Here is a 26,259-nt window from a genome sequence, read left to right on the forward strand (position 1 = left end):
CATGTAGCGTCATACCCAAGAAGACTCAAAGCTTTTAGATTGATTGAATTCATTTATAATAAAATAAATTCACAGCCAGGGTACCATAAATTGTGTTGTAAAATCCTTAGTTGCAATATCCATTTGTGGATGTATAAATTAATGGTATATACCCATTGATTCTTGAAGAATATAACTTATAAATGCCTCATGTCATACCCCATCAGCACCCAAAATATATATTTTTTACTCCAATGTTTTTAAACAATGAAAGTGTAACAAACACTGTATAGCCTCAAAACATGGTTAACACTATAATGTTGATGTCATTGTTGGTCAGTCCTTGCATCTATAGCGCTGTCTATGAATTGAATGGTTACATTTCTCCAGGCCCATCACTCAGCGTTTAAGGTACAGTTGAAGTCGGAAGTTTACATACACTTAGGTTGGAGTCATTAAAACTAGTTTTTCAGACACTCCACAAATTTCTTGTAAACAAACTATAGCTTTGGCAAGTCGGTTAGGACATCTACTTTGTTCATGACACAAGTAATTTTTCCAACAATTGTTTACAGACAGATTATTTAACTTATAATTCACTGTATCACAACACCAGTGGGTCAGAAGTTTACATACACTAAGTTGACTGTGCCTTTAAACAGCTTGGAAAATTCCAGAAAAGGATGTCATGGCTTTAGAAGCTTCTGATAGGTTAATTAACATCATTTGAGTCAATTACAGGTGTACCTGTGGATGTATTTCAAGGCCGACCTTCAAACTCAGTGCCTCTTTGCTTGACATCATGGGAAAATCAAAAGAAATCAGCCAAGACCTCAGAAAAATAATTGTAGAACTCCACAAGTCTGGTTCATCCTTGGGAGTTATTTCCAAACGCCTGCAGGTACCACGTTCATCAGTACAAACAATAGTACGCAAGTATAAACACCATGGGACCACGCAGCCATCATACCACTCAGGAAGGAGACGCGTTCTGTCTCCTAGAGATGAACGTACTTTGGTGCGAAAAGTGCAAATCAATCCCAGAACAACAGTAAAGGACCTTGTGAAGATGCTGGAGGAAACAGGTACAAAAGTATCTATATCCACAGTGTAATAAGTCCTATATCGACATAACCTGAAAGGCTGGTCAGCAAGGAAGAAGCCACTGCTCCAAACCTGCCATAAAAAAGCCAGACTACGGTTTGCAACTGCACATGGGGACAAATATCGTACTTTTTGGAGAAATGTCCTCTGGTCTGATGAAACAAAAATAGAACTGTTTGGCCATAATGACCATCATTATGTTTGGAGGAAAAAGGGGGAGGCTTGCAAGCGGAAGAATACCATCCCAACCGTGAAGTACGGGGGTGGCAGCATCATGTTGTGGGGGTGGTTTGCTGCAGGAGGGACTGGTGCACGTCACAAAATAAATGGCATCATGAGGAAGGAAAATTATGTGGATATATTGAAGCAACATCTCAAGACATCAGTCAGGAAGTTCCCGCTTGGTCGCAAATGGGTCTTCCAAATGGACAATGACCCCAAGCATACTTCCAATGGTGTGGCAAAATGGCTTAATGACGACAAAATCAAGGTATTGAAGTGGGCATCACAAAGCCCTGATGTTAAACCCATAGAACATTTGTGGGCAGAACTGATAAAGCATGTGCGAGCATGGAGGCCTATAAACCTGACTCAGTTACACCAGCTCTGTCAGGAGGAATGGGCCAAAATTCACCCAACTTATTGTGGGAAGTTTGTGGAAGGCTACCCAAAACGTTTTACCCAAGTTAAACAATAAAGGCAATGCTACCAAATATTAATTTAGTGTATGTAAACTTCTGACCCACTGGGAATGTGATGAAAGAAATAAAAGCTGAAATAAATCTGACCTAAGACAGGGAATTTTTACTTGGATTAAATGTCTGGAATTGTGAAAAACTGAGTTTAAATGTATTTGGGTAAGGTGTATGTAAACTTCTGACTTCAACTGTATGTATTATAGCATGCTGTGTGCTCTCTCTCTGTGTCTCTGTCTCTCTCTCTGTCTCTGTGTGTGTCTCTCTGTCTTTCTCTGTCTCAGTTCATCTAATCATCTTTTGTCAGATCAATGGAAATGACTTTGCCCTAGCACACCAGGGGCCCAATTGATAAACGTTTGGGTACACACAAAATATACCCCAAAACATGCGTGCACCAGTTTTCACGCAAAAGTTTGCATTTATAAAAACTGAACTTGATGTGAGAATGTGTTTATCCTCCCGCAAACTTTAGACCATGTCTGCTCACAGTTTCTAGTGGTTGAAGACTTGCATTGCAAGAAGGCAAAAGTAGCCTTGTAGTACAAGTGGGGAATACAAGACACTTATTCAAAACAAAAGCACAGGTAAGCCTAGTTAAATATAATAACAAAATGCAATCATCTAAAATAATTAGAAATAGGCATATATTTCCATGATCATTGCAGAATAAATTCCTCAACTTTTCTGACAGTGATGGTTTCATAGGCTACTCGCAAAATAGCCTATAGGCAGGCACTACAACAAGTTAGAAAAGGCTATAATTCGTCCCATCTCTCATTTAATTCGACCCACTTCCAAATAGTAAATCAAGTAGATAAGCTATTTCAAGCAGCCTATTTTGCTATATCGGCTCCGATCCAAAGCACAGTTTAATGGTACAACAGACGGTTCACCGGTTCACCTTTTCCATTGACGTCTGAAAACTGTTATGTGAAATGTGTTGCGTATTATTATTATTATAAACATAATACATAATGCACAATGCATTATTATTCCCATACCATCATAAGAGAGAATCAGACAAATTATGTTACTGTTACATATGCTCCTGCCACGCCCTCTACTGCTCATCCTGTGTCTCCTTGACCTGCTGCCACTCCCCCAGTGCTCTCTCCCTCTCTTTGTGTGTGTGTGTGTGTGAGATTGTGTGGGGGGAGACAGGTGTGCTGTAGTCAGAGCAGATCCCCACCAGCTGCAACCTGTTCCATAATCAAGACCTCTACAAAAACTCAGCCCTGCCACTTCCATGCTGCTAGATCGCAGCCTCTGCTCAGTCAGTCTGCGTTTTAGCCATTGGCTCATGCATAGATCCTGTTTTCATGTTGTACCTGTTTTTCCTTGCCTGATATTGTTTTCTCTCCGCAGGAGTTCCGTCCGCTCTGACTCTGGTCCCTGTCTCCAGTCCCACGTCTCGTCAGTCCTGCCACCCTGTCCAGAACCTCCACTCCACTGTTTCCTTGGATTCCGCTCCGGACCTGCCTATCCAGCCCCAACTCCCCTCGCTCCAGCCTCAGCCTCAGAACCTGGCTTCCTGCAACCCGCCAAGCTTCCCCTGACCTACACCCCATCTTTCTCCTGCTTTTCAATAAATACTTTGGATACCTTATACCAATCTCCTCGTCTGAGTCAGCCCTTGGGTTCACCTGCTCCGCATAACAGCTACCCTCTGCCTAATGGCTACCCAGCTTATTCAAGCCTGTTTCAAAATACAACACTGCCCCTTTAAGACAGAAAAAAAGTCTTTACTTGACTTGCTTTTCAAAGATGTCTACAGAAGTACACGTTTTGTGTATCTTGTAGGAAGCAATCACTCCCTTATTGCCGACTACAAATTATCTATAACTGGGCTAATAACTCACTAACTAGCAAAGAATATGAACAAAATGTGCACACGTGGCTACATATATCATAACCATTGCAGAATAAATTCCTCACCGTTTCTGGCCATGATGAGTTCATATTCCCGAAGTAGCCATACAACAAATTACCATGCGCATCTCTCATTTATTTGGGCCTATAGGCTATTATAATTGATAGTTTTTGCTCTATGCAGATGACAGGGTGCACGGTTTATAACATACAGTAGAAATTAACCGGTGATCAGACAGCTGATCTTTTGCATTGAGGTATTTAGGTTACCACTGTAAGTAGAACGACTGTTTTTATCCCAGAGTAGACAATGTTTCAGAATTCATGGCCAGTGCAGCGTATTTAGGTTCGGGAGAAAGTGAATGCAAAACAGTATTGCATTCAAGCGATCTATTTCCAGTTCAACAACAATTTAGTTGTTTTTGTCTTCCAGAAATGGTCAGATACAGAAAATCTTACTGAAAAAAAAAAATATTCTGCCAACATCTCCAAAAGACATTTGATCAAGTTCGTCATTCTACAATATCTATAAAAAAGTATGTGGACACCCCTTCAAAGGTGGATTCGGCTATTAATACTCCATATTAATGCCCATGATTTTGGAATGAGAAGATCGACGAGCAGGTGTCCACATACATTTGGTCATGTAGTGTATTTCCTTTAGACACTGTCTTGGCCTAATTACTTCCAAAGTATACAGCAAATAAGGGTATTATTATTGTCACCATAAAATGTGTATGATGGGTGTTTTTCAGGCGGAGTTATAATGTTCGTTCACGCGTGCACCGTTTAATGACAGATCTGATTTAGTGTTACATTTACTGTATACAACAGTTAGAAATGAGGCCCCAGGCCTTTGGCTTTCTACAACATGCTGGATGGGTGCATAAACAAAAACAGCTGCCCAATTCTAGTACCAGAGGTAATGTGTTAAACGTGCAATCTGCTATATTTACTTCATACTAATAGTATTTCAATATGGATATATAATCCATTGATTCTGGAAGACTATCACTTATAAATTGCGAATAAGCTTAGTACAACTGTCTTACCCCATCATATCCCAAAAATCTAAGGTTGTTTTTCTCCTTTATTTGTAGGGGAGAGTGGGGTAAGTTGAGCCAAAGGGGTAAGTTGAGCCACCCTTGTATCTTGGAAACCATACACAAAATGTATCATTTGACCAAATATTTCGGAAGAGGTCTTCATTTCGTGGAGTCTTTGAAGGAAGAAACCACAAAAAGAGTGGTAAGAAAGTTAGGTCCAAAAAAAGTGAATAATTTTAAGATTGTTCTATATGTCAGTTTGGTTCTCTTATTTTTTTAAATTGTATTTAACTAGGCAAGTCCGTAAAGAACACATTTGTATTTACAATGACAGCCTACCCTGGCCAAACCCTAACCCGGACAACGCTGGGCCAATTGTGTGCCGCCCTATAGGACCCTCAATTACGGCCGGTTGTGATACAGCCTGGAATTAAACCAGGGTATGTAGTGACACCTCTAGCACTGAGATGTAATTCCTTAGAACGCTGCGCCACTCGGGAGCCCGGAAGTCTCTATGAGCTTCAATATGAGGTTCTAAACCTAGCATGAAAAATCATTATTTATTTTCTGTAGTAAAATAGGAAACAGCACGTTAGTCGTGCAGGGCTTAATGATGTTGATAGTTGTCGATGGTAAAATATGTAGCATGAAAACAACTGTGTTAGCAGTGGGCTTAAGTGACCATTACATTGTTGCATGCTAGCTAACACACTTATATACAGCAATCATATACCAAAGCACATCCCAGAAAGCCCCTCAATCCCTAACAGGTACCATATACCCACACATGTATAAATCAGCAATGTACAGCAAACTTGTACACATTGTTAAATATAAAAATAGAATACAGTATTCAGAACGTGACCTACCTCTTGCGTCACATTTTCATGCTGGGGAGACCTGACGTTCGTGATCTCCACCCATCTCTAAGCGGGGCCAATAACAACACACCTTATTGTCATCGGAATTGAACCAACCAATAAGAATGCTTGAACATTAAATACACATTTCTTTAGAGGCAAGTGGAAAAATAACCAACCCTGTTACACATGCAACTTATTATACATTCTTTGTACACTCCTTTAGGAGTTTCCATATGGAAGTGCTATGAATGTTTTATGAAGACTAAATGTAAAGTGGAGCCCTTGGGTTGTGTCCCAAATGCAACCTATTCCCATTTTAGTGCACTACTGTTGACTCGGGCCCAGACGGGGCCTAAACCTATTTGGAATGCAACCTTGCCCTACTCTACAGTTTGTAATCGGTACTCCTGGGAGATAACCGAGCTGAAGCTGTATTTACTCAGCATGTCTGTCAAAACTGGTGCCATCAAAACCACTTTGGTTCTTAATACGGGAGACGTGTGCAGAATTTTAACAGTATGATTGCGCCCGCCCACGATAGGCAGTGTACAGTTGCCAACGTGACTGACAGATCGCTGTGTCGAAACACACAAGCGATCCTACAAGCGATGACACAGGAGTTTGAATGCACACACACACACACAAACACAGGAGAAGAATGGCACAGGAGGACGTGTGAGATATGAGATATATTGTTTCACACGTTGCCGAGCCTTTGAAGCTCTTGCTCCAGGCACTGTTGCATGCTGGGAGGATTGAGACATTCCTAAAAAACATCGGAGGGGGTCTCCCAGGGAGTCAGCGCTTGGTTGGTTGGTGTGTGTCACTGTGTGTGTGTGTGTGTGTGTGTGTGTGTGTGTGTGTGTGTGTGTGTGTGTGTGTGTGTGTGTGTGTGTGTGTGTGTGTGTGTGTGTGTGTGTGTGTGTGTGTTGTTTTGAGGTGGTCCACCACCTTGCAATTTACAAAACCAACTCTACGGTAATCATTTGCTTAGTTTTAATAAGGAATGGAAATTGTAACATGCTTAGGGGAGAGAAACATGCTGAGGAATCTTTTCCCCCACATGTCATTCAGGTAGTGTTGTGCAACAATTAACACTTACGAGGAAAATCTTCTCAATCTTCTAATGGTTAGATCGTGGGTGGGATAATCTAATCTCCAAGATCTGTAGTTACTGTAACACAGTGGGCTACTCTGCATAGCATCATTTTCAAATATTGAAAGGTGCTGCTGGTTCCTGGAACCAGTTAATGATGGAGTCTGCAGAAATGTGGCACAACATGTGGAAGGAAATACTACTTTATATACAGTAGTATTGAACAATGATTGATAATGGCCTGCGACCTCTGGCTGACATTGAGCTTCCCTGGAGGTCCGTTAGTGCTAGAGGGCTGGTGAGCTGAGTGAGTTTGCCAGCTGGCCCATAGGGCTTTAACGTCCTGTAGGGCCTAGCTGACTGTCAGCAAGACAATGTATGAGAATCCTCCACTACGGTCTCCATATTAGGAACGTCGCAGTCTCAACCTAAGTTATTTCATTCTCAGCAGGAGTTGCCTATGAATGCTTCCTAATATTGACACAGTACTAGTTCATGGTTAATCATTTTTGGTATGGGAATAGTCGTTTTATACCATGGGCAAAATAGAACTATGAACTGACTTTTTTTTACCACTCAAACGGAGACAAGGTCAACATTCATTTTTATGGTGTATCATAGTGTGTGTTCAATTCCTTGACAGCAAGTATCTCTTTAAAAAGTATTGATGTTAGTATTGATGTCATCCATCTGACTTAACCTTCCATTACTCTGCCCCTATTGACAATAACGTGCATGGCTAAAACAAACATCCATCCAAAGTTCTCCATCCTTCCTGGTCAAATGGGCGCTATTAGCTTCTGAAATGGTGGTGATTGCCATAATATCCTAAATATTCTAGATTAATGTTTGATCAGTGCTGATACGATCATCACTGTAAAGTATTGAGGCAACGACCACAACAGAGCAAAATCAATGCACACATCCCATTAGCCACGCTCCAATGGAGATTGGCTGAGAGCATGTCCTGTCACGTGGTTGGCCATTTTGTAACTGTGGCAGGTTGGTATAGTCTCTGTGACCCCTTCACAATCCAATCAATGACTCAGCAGGCTCCTAAATGATGGTCTTTAGGGTTGAGGGAGTGGGAGAGAGGGGCTTGAAGACAGGCTTTAATTCAATATGCATTGCATAAGAGGGGTAGGTAGAAATTTGTAATTATTATATGGTGAGTTAGGAGAGGTGAGCTGAGCTGAGGAAATAATTTTGTGGATTAGGAGAGGGTCTGGGAGGGAGGCAGGGGTGAGGGAAGGGACTGGATAATGCTCTGGACCTTGGTGACAGAATTGGCAGCCATTTTGGATTGAGTGTTCAGGGGGAAATACTACCTTATGAGGGAGAACACAGTAAAAGTTGAAGCATTAACAATTAAATGTATTTATTACTCTCTTGTCAAGTCATATGTATTTATACTTCTATGTACATTTTTGTAAGACATTAACACTTCGACTATAGCCTATGACTTTGAGATCATAAGAATGTGGTGTCATGTTAAAAAGGCACTATAATTTGCACTATAAAGCATTGAATTCACAAGGAAGCTATCAATAATTCATAAACCCTCTAAACTCATTGGTGAGACATACATTTAAAAAAACGTTATTTTCATGATCGCTATTACAGTCCTCAGATATATCATGATTCTTCATGATCAGCCAAGGGGCCAGGAGCGGTCTAGAAGCACGGTTTCAACTGCTCCTACTGCCTTGCATCGGTTCTGGGGTTTAACTGATGCCCGTCCCAGAAATCGAATTACCATAGACGGCCACATTGAGAAATCATATTTGAAAATTCTTAATTAGACACTTTACTCATCATCTTTGTACATAAAACATCAATTGAAGCATTGAAAGAATTGTTTCTGAGGCCGATTTCTTTTTCATCACTCACGGCCAAAGATATTACAATTTTCTAATAATCTAATGTCTGCCATGTTTTTGGATGACTTGATGACGCACTGAGTGCTAGCGCAAATGTGAATTTGGGCTGTGTAAACTGGATGCAACCCGGAAATATGTATGAATCGGTGTATGTGAACGTTAGTAGATTATGTTGAAAACAATGGTCGGGCATCTTGGACGCAGTCCCCAGCTTTTTATACAGCAGTGTGATCAACTGTATAATTACAGTACAATGCAATGACTGGGCATACATGATGTCTCCTTTAACAGCGACTGTAATCTCAAAATAACTTATTTATGGTTCTATTGACGACCCAAAAACCTTTTTGCATTGCGTCCGGGCCAATCCTTCAAGTGCATTTATTTTATTCAAGCTCAGAATATTTGATACATTTTAAGACATCAGAATTTGATAGACCAAATGAAATTGCTCATTTGCTACAACATAATAACATTAAAAGGAGCCCCACTATCTTTACCATGTATTATAACAAAATGACTGATTAATGTTGCAAATTCAAATAATGAAACTTTAAATTATTAAGGATTTTAGATGGTTGTGTTATCTTTTTTATCATGATTTTCTAAAAACTCTACCCCTCTCTAACTTTTGTGTTCACTGGAACTTTGAAGATTAGTGATCTTGCCCTGACATGCTTTCGTCCTTTGTTGTCTGACCCAGTGGGGAGTAAGGTAAAGTTGCCCCTGGAAGCTGATCTAAGGTCAGTTTAGCTTATTTCCTGACAATGGTTAAGGTTAGGATTTGGGGAGGGTAAGCCAATTTTAGATCTGTGTCAAAAGGGAACTTCTACCTGGAGCCCCAGTAGTTAGGTTACTACCCCGATGCCCCCTTCCCAGGCAGAAGTAAGTCAAGGCTTAGCTATACTCTTAGAAAAAAGGTGCTATCTAGAACCTAAAAGGGTGGTTCGGATGTCCCCATAGCAGAACCCTTTGAAGACCCCGTTTTGGTTCCAGGTAGAACCCTTTTGGTGCAGGTATAACCCTTTTGGGTTTCATGTAGAACCCTTTCTACAGAGGGGCCTGCCTGAAACCACAAAGGGTTTTCCTATGTGGACAGCCGAAGAACCCTTTTAGAACCCTTTTTTGTAAGAGTGTATAACTGCTTATAACTCTTATGACATGCTTATGACTGCGTTACCACCATATCACCAAGAAGGTTCAGGCAATGTTTTCCCACTACAGCAGATGGATCTTAATAGAATGAGGCTCTCTCACCTCTCATCTTCACAGTCTAAACACGAAGCCAATCCAAACACAATTAAAACCACGTAGTGTCAAGGGCCGTCCGCAACCATTAAAGTAACCTGTGCAGACTGCGAGGAAACGGACGGAAACGGACGGAAACGAAGGGTCCCATGCACCGTGCGAGGGTTTTCAGATGACCTGTGCAACTGCGGGAAAAGCGTAGGCAGGCAAAACTCACTGAAGCGTGAAGAAGAAGGATGCCATCTTTTGGAGCCGAGAGGCAATTACCCGCCTGGCTCCAGAACACCGGAACTGTCCTTCTGACCTGGTTTTGTGCTGAGAGTCTCATACTGTATATACACACACTTTTTCACATAAGAGTCCAAAGCACTTCCTAAGGGGAAGACCTGGTACATACAGAAAGCTTTTTGACAACCGGAAGGCCAAGGAGTTGATGGAGGAGGCCATTTTGGATAAGATAAAAGATAAACAGACTGGTTAAAGTTGTCAAAGCTGACTGAATTGTCCAGGGCAATGTCTTACTTTGTGTAATTGAGTGTTGTGTCTACAGTCTTCCGACATTTGTATAAATTGTTTGATATTTCCTTGTCCCTGATACGTGTTCCAGAAGTGCCCGTCAAAACGATTATACTGTATTTGAAATCCTTGTATCTTGATTTTATTTATTCTGACAACTATTGTGTCTTATGGGAGTAGACTGTTTTGAAAGGTAAAGCGATCATCATTTTTTTTTTATTATTGACTCCTTGTCAAAATAATTTGGGATCTGTGAAGAATTTGTAACTTAAACCTGTTTATGGCCTACAACGACTTTAAATAGTGTCAGTAACATAATGAACTGGAACACATGAGTTAGCGAATCCCCAAAGACTGTATCCTCACGGTGCTTGTAGCATTACTCTCACACACACACACACACACACACACACACACACACACACACACACACACACACACACACATTTGACAAAAATCTAGAGGGGATGTATATTGGTCTAAGGATAGATACTGTAACATCAAACACTAATCGGTTTACCGCTAAAGACACCTGCATTTGGTGGAGATTGAAATTGATTTCTTAGCCCAGATAAAAGGGACGAGACAATGAAAGTAACCGATTTGTTTTGTGTGAAAAAATTTCAGGTTTTACACACTTCTGTCACGTCCTGACCCTAGTAAGATGTCATTTTCTATAGTAGAGTAGGCCAGGGCGTGACAGGGGGTGTTTTGGGTGGTTTTTCTATGTTCTTTATTTCTATGTTTAGTTCTAGTTTTCTATTTCTATGTTGAAGTTTTTTGGGATGATCTCCAATTAGAGGCAGCTGGTTCGCGTTGTCTCTAATTGGAGATCATATTTAAGTTGGGTTTTTTTCTATTGTGTTTGTGGGCAGTTGTATTCTGTTTAGTTGTGTTCTGTGTAGACTTCAGTACCTGACAGAACTGTTAGCTGTTTGTTTTCTCTTTGTTATTTTCTTTTGTGTTCTGAGTTTAAATAAACGTCATTATGAGCACTTAACACGCTGCGCCTTGGTCCCCTCTATACGACAGCCGTTACAACTTCTTTCGGTTTATTGCTGACTTACAGTTACGAGCTCAAAGACGGGAATAATAGAGGGGGTATCGCCTTATGGGCAAAGAAAATGTGTGAGTTACTGGAACATTCATGGGTTTATAATGAGTTCTATTAGCTCTTTGACTTCTGCAGTGTTTTCAGCAGATGGGGGTTAGAGAGGGAATTGAAACATAACATTCATCTTACATGTGTTTTAGAATGAAAAGACAAAAAGCCCCATTCTGTTTTACTCTGTTCGGCTTGAAGGGCTGATCTAGGACTTCCGTACCCATGTAACCTTTTTCATTGTGTTCTAAAAGGCCCTTAAATTAACATTCCTACAAAACTTGTATATAAAATGTGGGGGAGCAAAATCAGACAAAGGATTTGGGGGACCTCCCCCATTGCTATTCAAATCTCTTTTGCCAAATTTCCATTCAAAGCTCATTTCATACATTTCTACAGCATCTAATTGGGCAATAAATTATGACATCACTAGACAAAAGTGTTGGGGAGAAACATTTAACATCGAAATGTATGTGTGTGCGTCCCTAGTCCCTTGCAGACCTGGATTTAAATAATATTTGAAGTCATTTCAGATACTTTATTATCACGTCTCAGGATTTGAATCAGATGCCGACACAGGAGGCGGATAGTTCGATTCTCAGAATATTTATTATTACAAAGGGGCAGGCAAAAGGCAGGTCGAGGGCAGGCAGAGGTTCGTCAGGCAGGTACAGGATGGCAGGCAGGCAGGTTCAGGGTAGCCAGAATGGTCAGAACCGGGTAGACTAAAAAACAAAAACTTGAGAACAGGCGAAATGGGAAACATGCTGGTAAGACCTGACAAAACAAGTCGCACTGGCAACAGAAACAGAAAACAAAGGTGTAAATACACAGGGGATAATGGGGGAAATGGGAGACACCTGGTGGGGGGTTTAGACAAGCACAAGACAGGTGAAACAGTTCAGGGTGTGACACTTTATATGTGCATGACTGACCTTGTCTGGCTTAATGGACCAATAGAATAGTCACAAAGCTGCAACCCCCACCCATCTAACACTCCAGGCTGACTAGGGAAAATGCTCAAAGTATTTGAGAGATGTCAAATAGTATTTGAACCCAGGTCTAGTCCCTAGCGGAAATTACGCCCATGCATCTCTCCCAATGAGAAGTATTTAATCCAACAGCTGCCACAAATTAGGGTGCATCTGTAGGTATGTAAATATATGCTAATATAGGCCTCTTTCCTCTCCCGCTGCTTTGAAGTAAGCTAGGGCAAGTGGATGGCTGAGAGTTTGGACTAGTTAGCATCGGGAAGCATGTGCCTGGAGGCTGATGCAGGCACTGTCCCTCGAGCCCTAATGAGACAGATTTATATAATCAGTAATTCACATATACACTCAGTTAACAATATAAATAGCCCCCTTATATTTAATTCATGAAGCCAATCAATGAATAATTGTTATATGTTGCTTAAATTAGGTACATTTCCTATTAAATTGTTTTTTTACCAAAACGGATGATAATTTTAAACTTAATAAGACTTTTTTGTTATCCCACAAGGCTTTGAGAATTGTTTGGGCAGTTGTGTTTAATTAAACTTTAATTTAATTATGTGAAGTTTATCTCCAGGATTATAGTCTTGTAGTCTATTTGATTTGGAGTTGAAGAAAACAGATACCTCCTTCAGTAGAGAAAGAGTAAGCATCTCATGCCAAGTACACAAGGAGAGAAAATGCCAGAAAAATGTGAACAAGTTTTATATCATGTGACAGCGTGAAATGCAAAGAACTGTGGGAAGCTGTGTGTCCGCAGTGTACATGCCTTTGGGTGCCAGATGCAATTTTACACTCATGAGTGGAATACTGAGGATTTTGGATGTGTGTGTGTTTGTGTGTGAGTATGTGCATGTGTGTATGCATGTGTGTCTGTGTGCATCTACCTTACCTCTTTGCAAAATAAACACCCACACACTATGAAATATAAGCTGAAGATATAAGAGTGGACATTCAATGTAAAGGAAGCCATGCTGAGAGAAACATATACGTAGGTAACGCTTCAGGCACCCTACTGTGAATATAAACCATAGACACATTCATAAACAGCTTAAGGCATTAGAAGCACCAATACAGTTTCAGTTTTGTTTTTGCAAAATAGATGCAATGCCAGGCTTGCAAAACATGTTCTATATCTGTTTTCCCCTATATGAATGACATTAAATAGCACAATCAAATGTCTGAACACATTACAAACACTCCTAGTCTAAGTCCTATTACAACAGTATAACCATTGAAAACATGATATATGTATATTTTTTTAAGTCCCCTTGTGACCGCTGATAGGTGAGAGGAAAGGATTGTATATAGGGGTAAATCTCAATAGTCTAAAGTGGCTTCCTCTCCTTTCCTTCATCTGCGCTGACGTGAAATAGCTTGAAGGACAAAAGCACATTCCTGGTGGCAACCACAACATTACTCTGACCTATCCTGTGTTTTGAGGTCAGTACAGAAAAAGGAGAGGAGGCCAGTTTTTAGATGCACCGCATGTTTCCACGTCACTGCTGGCACCTATTTAGTCCAAGTTGGAAAGGAAACTAGGGAAAGAACTACGCTATAAGAATATTTGGACCTGGTTTTGGGTGTGCTTCTGAGGATATCTATAGCGGAGTAAATTGGGCTAATTTGATTCATCCGTTTGCATTTCCAGAGCATTTTTTCATGACTTTTTAATGTTTCCATCCCATCTAAAACTTCTAAAAATAACACATTTGTGGGTCAGATGATACATTTGTAAGATTTCTGGTGTCTGGGAATCTTGGTCTGATTATTGACTCACGTGGCCCTTAAAATAAAAAATGAAGATTCTGATGACTAATTGTGTCACAGTTGTGCCAAGCTGGCTGGATGTCCATTCTTGATACACAGGGGAATCTGTTGAGCGTGAAAGTTTTGCAGTTCTTGACACAAATTCAGTGCGCCTGGCACCTACTAGCATACCCCGTTCAAAGCCACATACACAATTGATGGCTCAATTGTCTCAAATCCTTCTTTAACCTGGCTCCTCCCCTTCATCTACACTGATTGAAGTGGATTCAATAAGTGACATTAATAAGGGATCATAACTTTCACCTGGATTCACCCGGACAGTCTATGTCATGGAAAGAGCAGGTGTTCTTAATGTTTTATATACTCAGTGTACAATTTACAAATGAGCAAGTTGATTTCTGTAGCGTAGTAACTTTGAATGTTTGAATGAACACCTTTAATCCATATGAATATTTTACACTTAATCACAACAAAATAATAATGGGATCGCAATATTGGCTTGTTGGCACCAGCCAACACAAACACCTACACAATGTTTGGTAATACACAGGTACATGTGTACATGTATGTGGCTGTGTATCATCGATTCTGTTTGATGCTCATCGACAGATGGACTTGTTCACATGTGTATGTTCCAACAATGGACCCATAGTAATACATGCACATTTGTGAGTCAAGCCAATCTGTCAATTAAGAAAAACAAAGCCTTCGAAAAACCCTGCCTGCTGGTAAGTCAGTGTTTACCAAAATGGGCTTGCAAAACTTGGTCATGCTGTTCTTTGCACACAAAAAAACTGTGATAATTTCTCTTCCATGTGCCTCAGAAATTGTGCTGGTAGGCCTATTTCTTCTGTTCAAAAACATACATGTAAAGGGATTTTTTATAAAACGTAAAGGGTACATTTCCTATAGTCAAGCAAATGTGACTTACTATCCAATGCGGTAATTAACTGTAGTACAGCAGGCTACATTAAACATCATTTTTATTTCGGTGTTCTTTCTGTGAAGAAAAAGGTGACATGAACGATAGTGGTTACACACACCAATGTTCCCAAGAACCCCCCCCCCCCCCCTCCACCACACTTACACAACCCACAGGTGATTACGGAAAGGAAAAAATATTATCTTCAAAGGGAGAAATTTACGATGGGACTTGAAGTGCCCGTAAACATAAATGGCCATCGTCAGTAATGGACGGCCTCTCTCCATGGGGTTCACTGGGGTTGCGTCTCAAATAGCACCCTTTTCCCTACTGGCCCTAGTGAGAAGTACTGCCCTACATAGGGAATAGGGTTTCATTTGGGGCACAGCCTGGGTATCTGCTGCAGCTCTCTACTTCTGTGCTCCTGAGTGCCTTCTTTGCCCCCGAGTGGCTCATGCGAGTCCAGATAAACAAATTAGGCACGTGGTATAACGTGTGGATTATACCACCCATACACATTTGACAGGACATATATCCTTCTTATGTATACAAACACATGCAGATGCAAATATTTATCACAGAAAACATGTAGCACAATTTTATAGATGTTAGATGTTATATCCGCATCCACGACCACAGCACGGCAGATGGATAGGGTACGCGTTTCTGACCGACCGTGACCATGGCCATTACTCTTGGTGGCACGGGACTCGGGTTCGCACCAGCTGGAAAATGGGCTTTTGGTTGGAGGCAGGCAGGGCCTTTAAAAGTAAGCCACATGGAGGGGCAATGAGGCACCAGTAACAGCTCTCCAGCTGGCAGGACCAATTTTTCACGGTAAAGGAAGAAATAGGTCAGCGCCAAGTAGTAGCCGAGCTGTTGCTAAGAATATCGCTAGGCCCAGTGGACATTTTAGAACTCTTAGGTACTTTATCTCCACAAGGTACAGGTGACTACTCTGTTGTGAGTTTCCAGTGTTTGCCCAGCCAATAAGACAACCTAATGCTCACAAACAGGTGGAATTGAGAAAAGTCACTTAGAGTACTGTAATTGTCACAAAAAAACTAACATTTTTGCATGTCAAAATGATTTCCATACCTCGTACGTGTTGGACACGTTCCAATTCTACCCCTACTCACAAAAGTTGTCACTGGGATGATATGATTCATAGACTTATGATGTGCAATTTGAGCTGTATCAGGTATCAGATGATAATGTGTTTGGATGGTGTTGAGTGCAATGTTGCCCAAATTGCTCACTGACACCTTCAATTCTGTTGATACAATTATGCGAGCAACAGAAATTCCACCCTTGTATCAAACAGTCATTAAGACTCCAAAATCCACCAAAGGTATTTTTTCTCATTTTTTTCTCATTATTTCATCCAATTTATTGGAGGGTGAAATCATATGTGTAATGCATGTTGTTGGCTGCTGTGGAACTGTTATATCGCCCTCATAGTTTATTGCCTCTTTGAGATAATATGATTTGAGAACCTCACAATTTGCATTTGCGTCTCCTGTTTCATTACGGTAATGGAGTTAGCTCTACTTTGTGCACTTTGTGCATTGAATAGAAGAAAGGGTCTGGTGCCAGTTGCAATTAAAGGAAGTTAGACACAATTGGAATTGAGAAGCCACTCCTTGGAGTTTCCATAGCAATAACCAACGGCATAAGACACTGGCGTTATAATCACTTGGAAATGAAATACAAACAAGCTGTTATTCCTTTTTGATATGTTCTAATACCCCTAGTCCCATTTTCCCTGTTAAAATATAATTACATTGTAAGTCAGAAAGCACTTTAGCTCTTGCTGAAAGCTTTCACAGTGTCATTGTGATTGATTGTACATAATTGCATATTTTGAAGTGGTTTCGGCTGTGATGATGTTGCTAGTGAGAAAAACCATAGGAATATCCAAACAAGTCATAACAAAACATGTAATAGAACCAAAGTGTTATTTTTATTAGTAATTCAAATTATTTTATTGATATGGCACATTCAAATTGACAGATTAAACAACACATTAAAACATTTAAGAGATACAATTAAGAGTATACTAATGAAAAATAAGTGGTCACCTCAGTGAAACACCAATCCTGGTTTCAGGGAGTATTTCTTAGAAAAAGGAAACTACAGTTAAGGCAGAAAGAGACTAAATGATTTCCCTGCAGAGAGAGAGAGAGGCTACAAAGCACAATTAACACATGTATCTACTTGGTGGAAAACACTTTCCATTTCTACTCAGATACAGATAGCGCATCACTACAGTGGGTATGGACGATAGGCTGTCTCTGCTTCACTGGTGTTTAGAGAGTGTAATATAAGCATTCACGACAGGGAAAGTGGCTGGAGCCAATGACACGCGATCCAATAAACGGATGGCCGGTGCGGTGGCTTTACTGACATCCCCCTCCAACCCCGCTCAAGCCCCCCGCCTGTGCGCTCATATTTGGGAGTAATGCATCACATAACCTGTCCCCTGTGGGGTGTCTTAACAGTCTGATGTTAGGATTTATGCCAAGCGATCAAACATGCCTTATTAGCCTAGCGTAGCCTAGCGCTGGGGCTAACGCTCCCCCACACTGGCTCAAAGACCTAGTGTGGCGCTAGCCCTCCCTCTCTCCTTCCCCATTTATTACTACATGCTTAATTAGTCTAGCGATGCGCTGGGGCTAGGCAGCTAGCTCCTTCACACACTGCTAGCCCTCCCTCTTGCCCATTTATTATTACATGCTTAATTATCCTAGCGAAGCACTGGGGCTAGGCAGCTAGCACCTTCACACACTGCTAGCCCTCCCTCTTGCCCATTTATTATTACATGCTTAATTATCCTAGCGAAGCACTAGGGCTAGGCAGCTAGCACCTTCACACACTGCTAGCCCTCCCTCTCGCCCATTTATTATTTACGCTTGACGATCCCTCTGTTAATTCTGGAAAAGAGGAGTCTTTCATCAATTATGAAATAGCCTGTCTGTCCAAAAGGAGAGATTGTGATGTTGAGGTTCATGTAATGGCTTCTAATGAGTCGGCATGAATTATCAGCCATAGAAATAGGATTTCTGGAACAGGCATCCTCATTTAAGTCAATGGTCATGTTAATGTTCCATGATTCTATTTCTAAGTTATTGATGATTCTATTTCTATGCTCCCCTATCGCTATTGTTATAAATTGTGTATAATTGCACCCACATTTTGTAGGGATGGTGGTATATTAAGTGCTCTGAGTATCTCGTCTCTCACCACTGTGATTCAGTGTTCCCTTAAAGAAATCAGTGCAAAGGTTCTGAAAGAGCAGCCAAGGCTTAGCCTTCCCCTTCTCCTCTCGCGCGCGCGCGCGCACACACACCACACACACACACACACACACACACACACACACACACACACACACACACACACACACACACACACACACACACACACACACACACACACACACACACACACACACACACACGGAGCCGCTGGGGACGTGTGGATCACTCATTACACTGGAGTGTGTGTGGGTGTGTGTGTTACTCGTCTCAGTGAAGTGTGTATGCGATTTGTATGTCATTGAATCCCCCCCCCCCGAGCGTCTTTGCCCTCCCCTGATAAAAGGAGGATCTCAACATCTGAGGGGTTGGGTGGACTTCACAGCAGGGATCAGTCACTCTGAAGAAGAGGGGCAGAGGGATTTAAAGAGCATGGGCCAGGAGTGGAAAAGAAGGGATGAAAAAAGAGAAGAGAACTTGATGGCAGGAGGCAGCTCACACATGACCATCACCATCGCTCCCTTACATCCCTGTCTCTCCTTCCCTTGCTCTCTCTCTCCTCCTGCAGCTGTGGCTTTCTGAGCATGCCTCTTCGACATCCAACGGCTGAGCACACACGAGTGGGGGAAGGAAGAGAAGCAAGAGAGGGGCGAAAAGAGATTCCATCAGACCTAGTTTGGGAAGGCACAGACAAACAGCACCTCAAGTAGGAGCAAGGAGGGCAAATATTTAGAGATTTTGACATTAAAGGACATTTGAAACTGGGAGAGTTGACAATGCTGTGACAATGTGATGGCCATTCGCAAGTCCTTTTCGGAGGGGGAAAGAAGATGAGAAAGGAGTGAAAAGGGCTTTTCGTTGATGGCTGTGTGTCTCAATGGGCAGTGGGGCATGTCCGGCATTCGATGGTTGACCGCACTCCGTGGGACATTCTAGGACACTCACCTAGACCGGATCGTCGATCAAAGGGACACATTCTTTTTATTGTTCCACCTGAATCTCCGCATTAGGAGCTTTCGGTCGTCAAGGGGAGAGCATCTTTGAAGTGAGAGCACTTGTTATTGAAAAGGACAAGAGGCTTGTTGTTTTTCAGGGATTCAACTTCAAAGATAAACTTTTTTAGGTCCTTTCTTTTTGAGGTTGCACACACAGGTCCCTGTTCCCTTCTATGAGTCAAAAGGGGTGTACGGGGGATGATTTTGTGGGTCAACAGAAAGAGAACGTTGGAATCGCAGTTGTTCGTTTCCTTTTGTCAACACAAGGTATTGGGAATATCACATTGTTGGGAACGTGTGAGGATTACAATGGAGACGAAACCTATAATTTGTTGCAGTGGATATCCAATACTCACATAATGAACCCTATTCATCATGTTTTTTCACTCCATGCCACTGTATGGAATTAGTGCTGGGGTTGGCAATTCCACATTGGCATCAAACCGGAAATGTAATGCTGCGAATCATTATGATTGATTATGACTGGAGACGTAAGTGTAAGTGCATTGCTGAATCCATTGCGCTTTTTGTTACTGCTCGGAAGAGCTCCGGGAGAATTTTTTATGCGGCAACTTATCTACAATGTCCAACATCTAAAATGATATCAACCACTGACAGAATTACAAGAACATTAAAGTAATAAAATAGCAATTCCCAGTTACTGCAGATACTAAAGGACTACAAATCGATGACGTGGAGGCATTGTGTTTAGAGTGTAGAGTTATAGAGTTAGGGCTAAAAATATTATATTTCGATTTTTATTAGGATCCCTAGGCAGCAATGCAGTTTCAAATGTACTCTGCTTGACTGTTTCCCTGCTTGCTGAGTACTGAATAGAGGTTGAAGGATAACTATTCATATTTATGAGGGTATTTTGGGGGAACTGATGGCAGGTCATGCAAGTGGACCTGACTTTGTACAAATAGTCATCTGATGGGAATACAACTATCTGAACCAAATGGTGGTATATACCTGATTCAACCAACAGGACTAAAATGAGCTGATGAACAGAGACAGTTACCACAAATTTATTATAATACCCAACCCTCTTTGAACCCAGGTTTTTGCTTTGACCCACAACTTTCATTTATTTTTTTATTTTTTTATTTCTTAACTCTTTTTTCTTGGACCTATATCTTTTTCTTGGAACTTCATTTTTGTTTGACCTTTGTTTCGACTTTTGTCTTGGATCTTGGTTTCCCTTTTTTTCCTGGACGTTCACCACCTGGTCAGTATGGTGCCACCACCACCCGCCAACAAGCTTCATGTTTGCTTGTCGGCCGTCTTGATCATGGGCAGCATGGCACTGATGGACGCCTACTTGGTGGAGCAGAACCAGGGGCCCAGGAAGATCGGTGTGTGCATCATGGTCCTCGTGGGGGACATCTGCTTCCTTATTGTCCTACGCTATGTGGCTGTGTGGGTGGGTTCTGAGGTGCGGACCTCCAAGCGTGGCTACGCCATGATCCTATGGTTCTTCTACGTCTTTGTCCTGGAAATCAAGGTGTACTTCGTCTACCAGAACTACAAGGCCGAGGACGGAAAGGGGAGAAGTTTGGACGGTTGGACTGGCGGCGGCGGCGTGGACGGGGTGGCACGGAAAGCGCTGACATTGCTTCTGTCCATTTGCGTGCCCGTGGTCTACATCACGTTGGTGGCCATCGACCACATGGAGTACGTGCGGCCGCAGAAGAAGAAGGAGGAGATCCGGTGTCGACTCTTCTGGGTGGTGGTGGACTTGCTCGACGTCCTGGACGTGCAGGCCAACCTATGGGAGCCTCAGAGGAGAGGGCTCCCCCTATGGGTGGAGGGACTCATGTTCTTCTACTGCTACATCCTGCTGCTGGTGCTGCCGTGCGTGTCGCTGAGTGAGATCAGCATGCAAGGTGTGAACATCGTGCCCCATAAGATGATGCTCTATCCAATTCTCAGCCTGGTGACTATTAACATTATCACTCTCTTCATTCGAGGTGGGAACATGGTTTTCTATAGGGACTCCAGGGTGTCTGGGATACTGATGGGTAAAAATGTGATCGCCATTGTTCTCAAGACATGCAGTTTCGTCCAGTATCGGAGGCATCTCGGCGAGGTCCCGTCTCCCGCCCTTGGGGTAGAGATGCAGAAGAATTGCATTGTCCACGGCCCAAAAGTGACTATGCCTGTGCCCATGCCGATGCCCATGCCACCCCAAGTAGTGATTCAAGACTTCACAACGTTTCCCGAAGACATGGTGTGTGTGAGTGACACAGAGGTTGAGCAAACGTGACACAGGTCTGGGTGAGAAAGTAATAAAGATACATAACACATTATAAGCTTTATTATAGGACATTATAAAATACTCATTCATGCGTATAACAAGTTATTAAGCATGATGCCTGCAGGGTTTTAGTAAAGTGTCACCAGAACAGTTGGCACAAGGAAGCAGTGTAGGGTCACGACAAGTAGGGTCACAACCATTTCCTTGGACCAGGGAGGAAATTACTAAGTGAATGTGCCCCTCCCAATAATGATGATCTAATGAGGAACAAAAAACAAAAATGAAAGGTTAAAGGGATACTTATACTTGTATAAGATATTGTGCAGAACAAAGTATGATGCACCTTTTTATTTGGGGAGGATTTTTGTCTCTTTGTGCACCTGTAAAACTACCTAAAAATATTAATGTGAGGTGCTGGATACAGTAAATGAAAGATATTCCGCACACTCTCCTGATCATTGCTGTGTTTATTATTTATTTTAGTATTGTAAAGAGGCAGTTCAATGAACAGTAGAGTACCTTCACTCTGACCGGTCCTCCTTTCCAAACTGTTTTCGTTCTAATGCTGTTTGAGCGTCAATGTGAACCATTTGTATCGAATGACTTGTCTTTGATAAATGAGCCCTGTATTGAAAGAGTTCAGGTTGTGGTTGTTATGTATATTGCATTCGATTAAGCGATAAGCGTAACACTGAAGAGCCTTAAAAGAAAAAGGAGCAATTCAAAGCATTTCTTTTCCAATCATTTTGCTAAGAAAAGTTGCCTTTTTTCTTAGACAATTTCTTACTGTTCACTGTGGTCAACCAAATAAGATTGAAGAAAATACTTTAATGCGACTGGAATATGTGTACTCAAAAATAGGCCTTTATCAAATATGTATTGAATATGAAAATGAGAGATGTCTGCTAACTTGTTTTGACATGCGCTTATGAAGCTGAGCTTTAGAGGTAAGCTGTACGTGTATGATTACAAAGACAGATATTTGTTTTGAAAGAAGACGTTTTATCAAAGAGAGATATTCTACACACATTCGTGTTCAGACAGAGAAATCACAAGACAACTTCTGTCCTGTGAAAACTACATATTTTTTTTAAATAATTGAGGCATGGCTGTTCTCTTCACTTCCTCCATTCACCCTCGGAAGATGCGTTGACCTTTTTCAAAGGTACAATTTCAGTATACATAAGAAAAACTATATCAAGTGCATAATTAACCCAAAGACATTGAATTTGGCAATCAGTGCTCCCTCAAAAAATAAGGACATGACGCCTCTGCATTCAGTGTTGGTAGAGAATAAATTCCGACTCACATTATGAGCTCTATGTTTGAGAAATGTAACTAATACACAATATCAAAATTCTGTTTACCGTTTTACCATGCTGCATAATTGGTGTGGTATCCATGGCTACCAAATATCTTATGATGACTGTGATACCTGCAATATGAGGAAGATAAGTTAACGATTATTTAACTGTCGCTAGCTAGATCATTATATTTCCTTCTGTATTGTTCTCTGATATTGTTTTACAATGCCTTTACATCAGCACTCTTCGTTTACGGTTAGGCTTTGAACCCTTAAAAGCACATTATTTATAGAGTAAGTATTACAGTATGCAGGCAATGTTCAAACAAAATATTCCATCTCACAATTTATTCCTCACTTTTTGGACCCTAAGGGAAAATAATAAAATACAATAAACTTCATTTAAATATGATCAAGGACACAATGTACACTGCTGCAGGGCAGTTATTCATGTTTTAGGAGCTGTCTGTTGCTGAGGTTGTCTATAAGGAATGGGTAAGTGAAATAGAATTCATTGAAAGAACATCAACCATTAATAAGACTTAATTATGGAATGCAGTTAATATAGAGTGCAGTGGTCTTAAGGTCCTCTGATAGGTCAAATTCTGACCCATACTCACACACGTATATTATATATGCACAAATACAGATGCAGTATTTGTTTGCACACGTTACATCACAGCACAGCATGCCACACTCGCCTGGGTCAAAATCACCTGCAGAAAATTGAAATAACAAATGCCACTCATCCTCATCAAAGAAATTAAAGTATTTAGTGCAAGACTTCATGACTTCACTGCAAAAACTGATGTTTGTCCAAAAGACGCAAACATCACTGCAGTCAAACATCCTATACCTATGAGGAATACTTATGTGAGAATGCTGTTCATTGACTATAGCTCAGCGTTCATTAATTTATGTAAATTCTGCGATGCAGGAAAATTCTCAGCAACAACAGAGTGATCGAATTAAGAGTCTTTATCTGTAGTCCCCTCCAAGCTTGTCACCAAGCTCGGGACCCTGGGACTGAACACCTTCTGCAACTGGATCCTGGACTTACTGACAGGCTGACCCCAGGTGGTGAGGGTAGGCAACAACACCTCTGCCACACTGACACTCAACACGGGGCCCCTCAGGGGTGTGTGCTTAGCCCCCTCCTGTACTCCCTGTTCACCCACGACTCCGTGGCCACGCATAACTCCAACACTATCATCAGGTTTGCACCCCAAAAGGTGCTTCCAGGAACCTTTTCCCTGAGGAATCTTCCATGTCCCATTTATTATATTATGAATATTAGGTAATAATAACAACAATAATAATAATAATAACAATCGTACTATTAACAATAATAATAACAAAATAACATTGATTAGCACACTTGTAAAGTCACACATACATTTAATTGACTTTGAAAGTCACAGAAAACCAAACATGCAATCAATAAATAAAGTACAATGTCAACCGTTGACGAACGTTCATATTTGATGTGTATCGACAACAAGATAGGAGCCTATACTAAAAATGCAATAGTAATTATTGTCATCAACTATACTAACCAAAGACCCCATCTTACTGATGCAAATTATATGTTTAGATACAGTAGAGAATATTTCACAGGTCAATCATGTAGAGAAACTAACAAAGCATTAGCACATCAAATAACACCTTTATAAGTGGTTTCTAATTTTAGTAATTTGGCTGATACAACTGACCTCGTGTTACTTTGTGCTCTGGTCTCCTCTACAGCAAAAAGTTTGCCATTCAACATTTGTTTGTAATTTAACTCTCTCATCAATTGCCACAACACATTTCTGAATGCATAGCATAGTGCTTCTCCCTGATGCTGCATACTCAATGTTAAAAAGGAAATGGACCCCTATTGCCACTCCCAATCCCATGGAGATGTCCTCCTGCTCTTCAGTGAGTAGCTCCTCTCTGTCCAGGAAGAGTTGGATGTGGCTTAGAGGGATTCCCCTCTATTGGTACGGTAGGTGATGGGAACTTAACACACTGTAAGCCAACTTGGATCTTCTTTGAGGAGATAGGGAAGGATCAAAATGGCCGCAGTGACATTGAGACCTTAAAATGGAGGGGGTGTAATAAAGAAGCTAGATTGAATAAATACAATGGGAACGGCTGCATACTGTAAAGGGTACATAAGGATTGTCATGACGGATCATTGGGACCGAGGTCAAATGAGCAGACCTAGTCAGTTGCATACATGTAATTAGAGACAGTCTTGTTGTACTGCTGGAAATGTGATGGAATAACAATGTGAGAAAAACATACCAGCCAGCACATTATGGTCTGGGTAGGCACAATGATGTCTGGTCTCAATGAGGGGTACTTTTGAATGAGCGCTGTGCACACATCCACATATTGCCGGGTAGTGAAGTACCTAAAGCATAAGAGAAACATACAAGATTACATTGATTGTTGGTGTTGATTATCATCAAGTAAAAGTGTAGTATTTGCTATGCTATTAGCTGCAGTGATTATGACAAGATAATATAGAGAGGGGGAGAATGGAGGACGGGGACACTAAAATAACACATCCTAGATCTGAATGAAATAAATAATCTTATTAAATACTTTTTTCTTTACATAGTTGAATGTGCTGACAACAAAATTACACAAAAATAATCAATGGAAATCCAATTTATCAACCCATGGAGGTCTGGATTTGGAGTCACACTCAAAATTAAAGTGGAAAACCACACTACAGGCTGATCCAACTTTGATGTAATGTCCTTAAAACAAGTCAAAATGAGGCTCAGTAGTGTGTGTGGCCTCCACGTGCCTGTATGACCTCCCTACAATGCCTGGGCATGCTCCTGATGAGGTGGCGGATGGTCTCCTGAGGGATCTCCTCCCAGACCTGGACTAAAGCATCCACCAACTCCTGGACAGTCTGTGGTGCAACGTGGCGTTGGTGGATGGAGCGAGACATGATGTCCCAGATGTGCTCAATTGGATTCAGGTCTGGGGAACGGGCGGGCCAGTCCATAGCATCAATGCCTTCCTCTTGCAGGAACTGCTGACACACTCCAGCCACATGAGGTCTAGCATTGTCTTGCATTAGGAGGAACCCAGGGCCAACCGCACCAGCATATGGTCTCACAAGGGGTCTGAGGATCTCATCTCGGTACCTAATGGCAGTCAGGCTACCTCTGGCGAGCACATGGAGGGCTGTGCGGCCCCCCAAAGAAATGCCACCCCACACCATGACTGACCCACTGCCAAACCGGTCATGCTGGAGGATGTTGCAGGCAGCAGAACGTTCTCCACGGCGTCTCCAGACTGTCACGTCTGTCACATGTGCTCAGTGTGAACCTGCTTTCATCTGTGAAGAGCACAGGGCG

General features: G+C 41.6%; 1 protein-coding gene across 1 annotated transcript; it reads left to right on the plus strand.

The window, feature by feature from the left end:
- The first annotated feature begins 20,481 nt into the window (after positions 1-20,481).
- LOC115207122 (transmembrane protein 121-like) lies at positions 20,482-22,277 on the plus strand. Its single transcript, XM_029774113.1, has one exon. It carries the CDS (start codon positions 20,572-20,574, stop codon positions 21,601-21,603), a length of 1,032 nt encoding a protein of 343 aa, XP_029629973.1. The 5' UTR covers positions 20,482-20,571; the 3' UTR covers positions 21,604-22,277.
- Positions 22,278-26,259: the final 3,982 nt, after the last annotated feature.

The sequence above is a fragment of the Salmo trutta genome, chromosome 14, assembly GCF_901001165.1.
Source record: "Salmo trutta chromosome 14, fSalTru1.1, whole genome shotgun sequence".
In the NCBI taxonomy this organism is placed as follows: Eukaryota; Metazoa; Chordata; class Actinopteri; order Salmoniformes; family Salmonidae; genus Salmo; species Salmo trutta.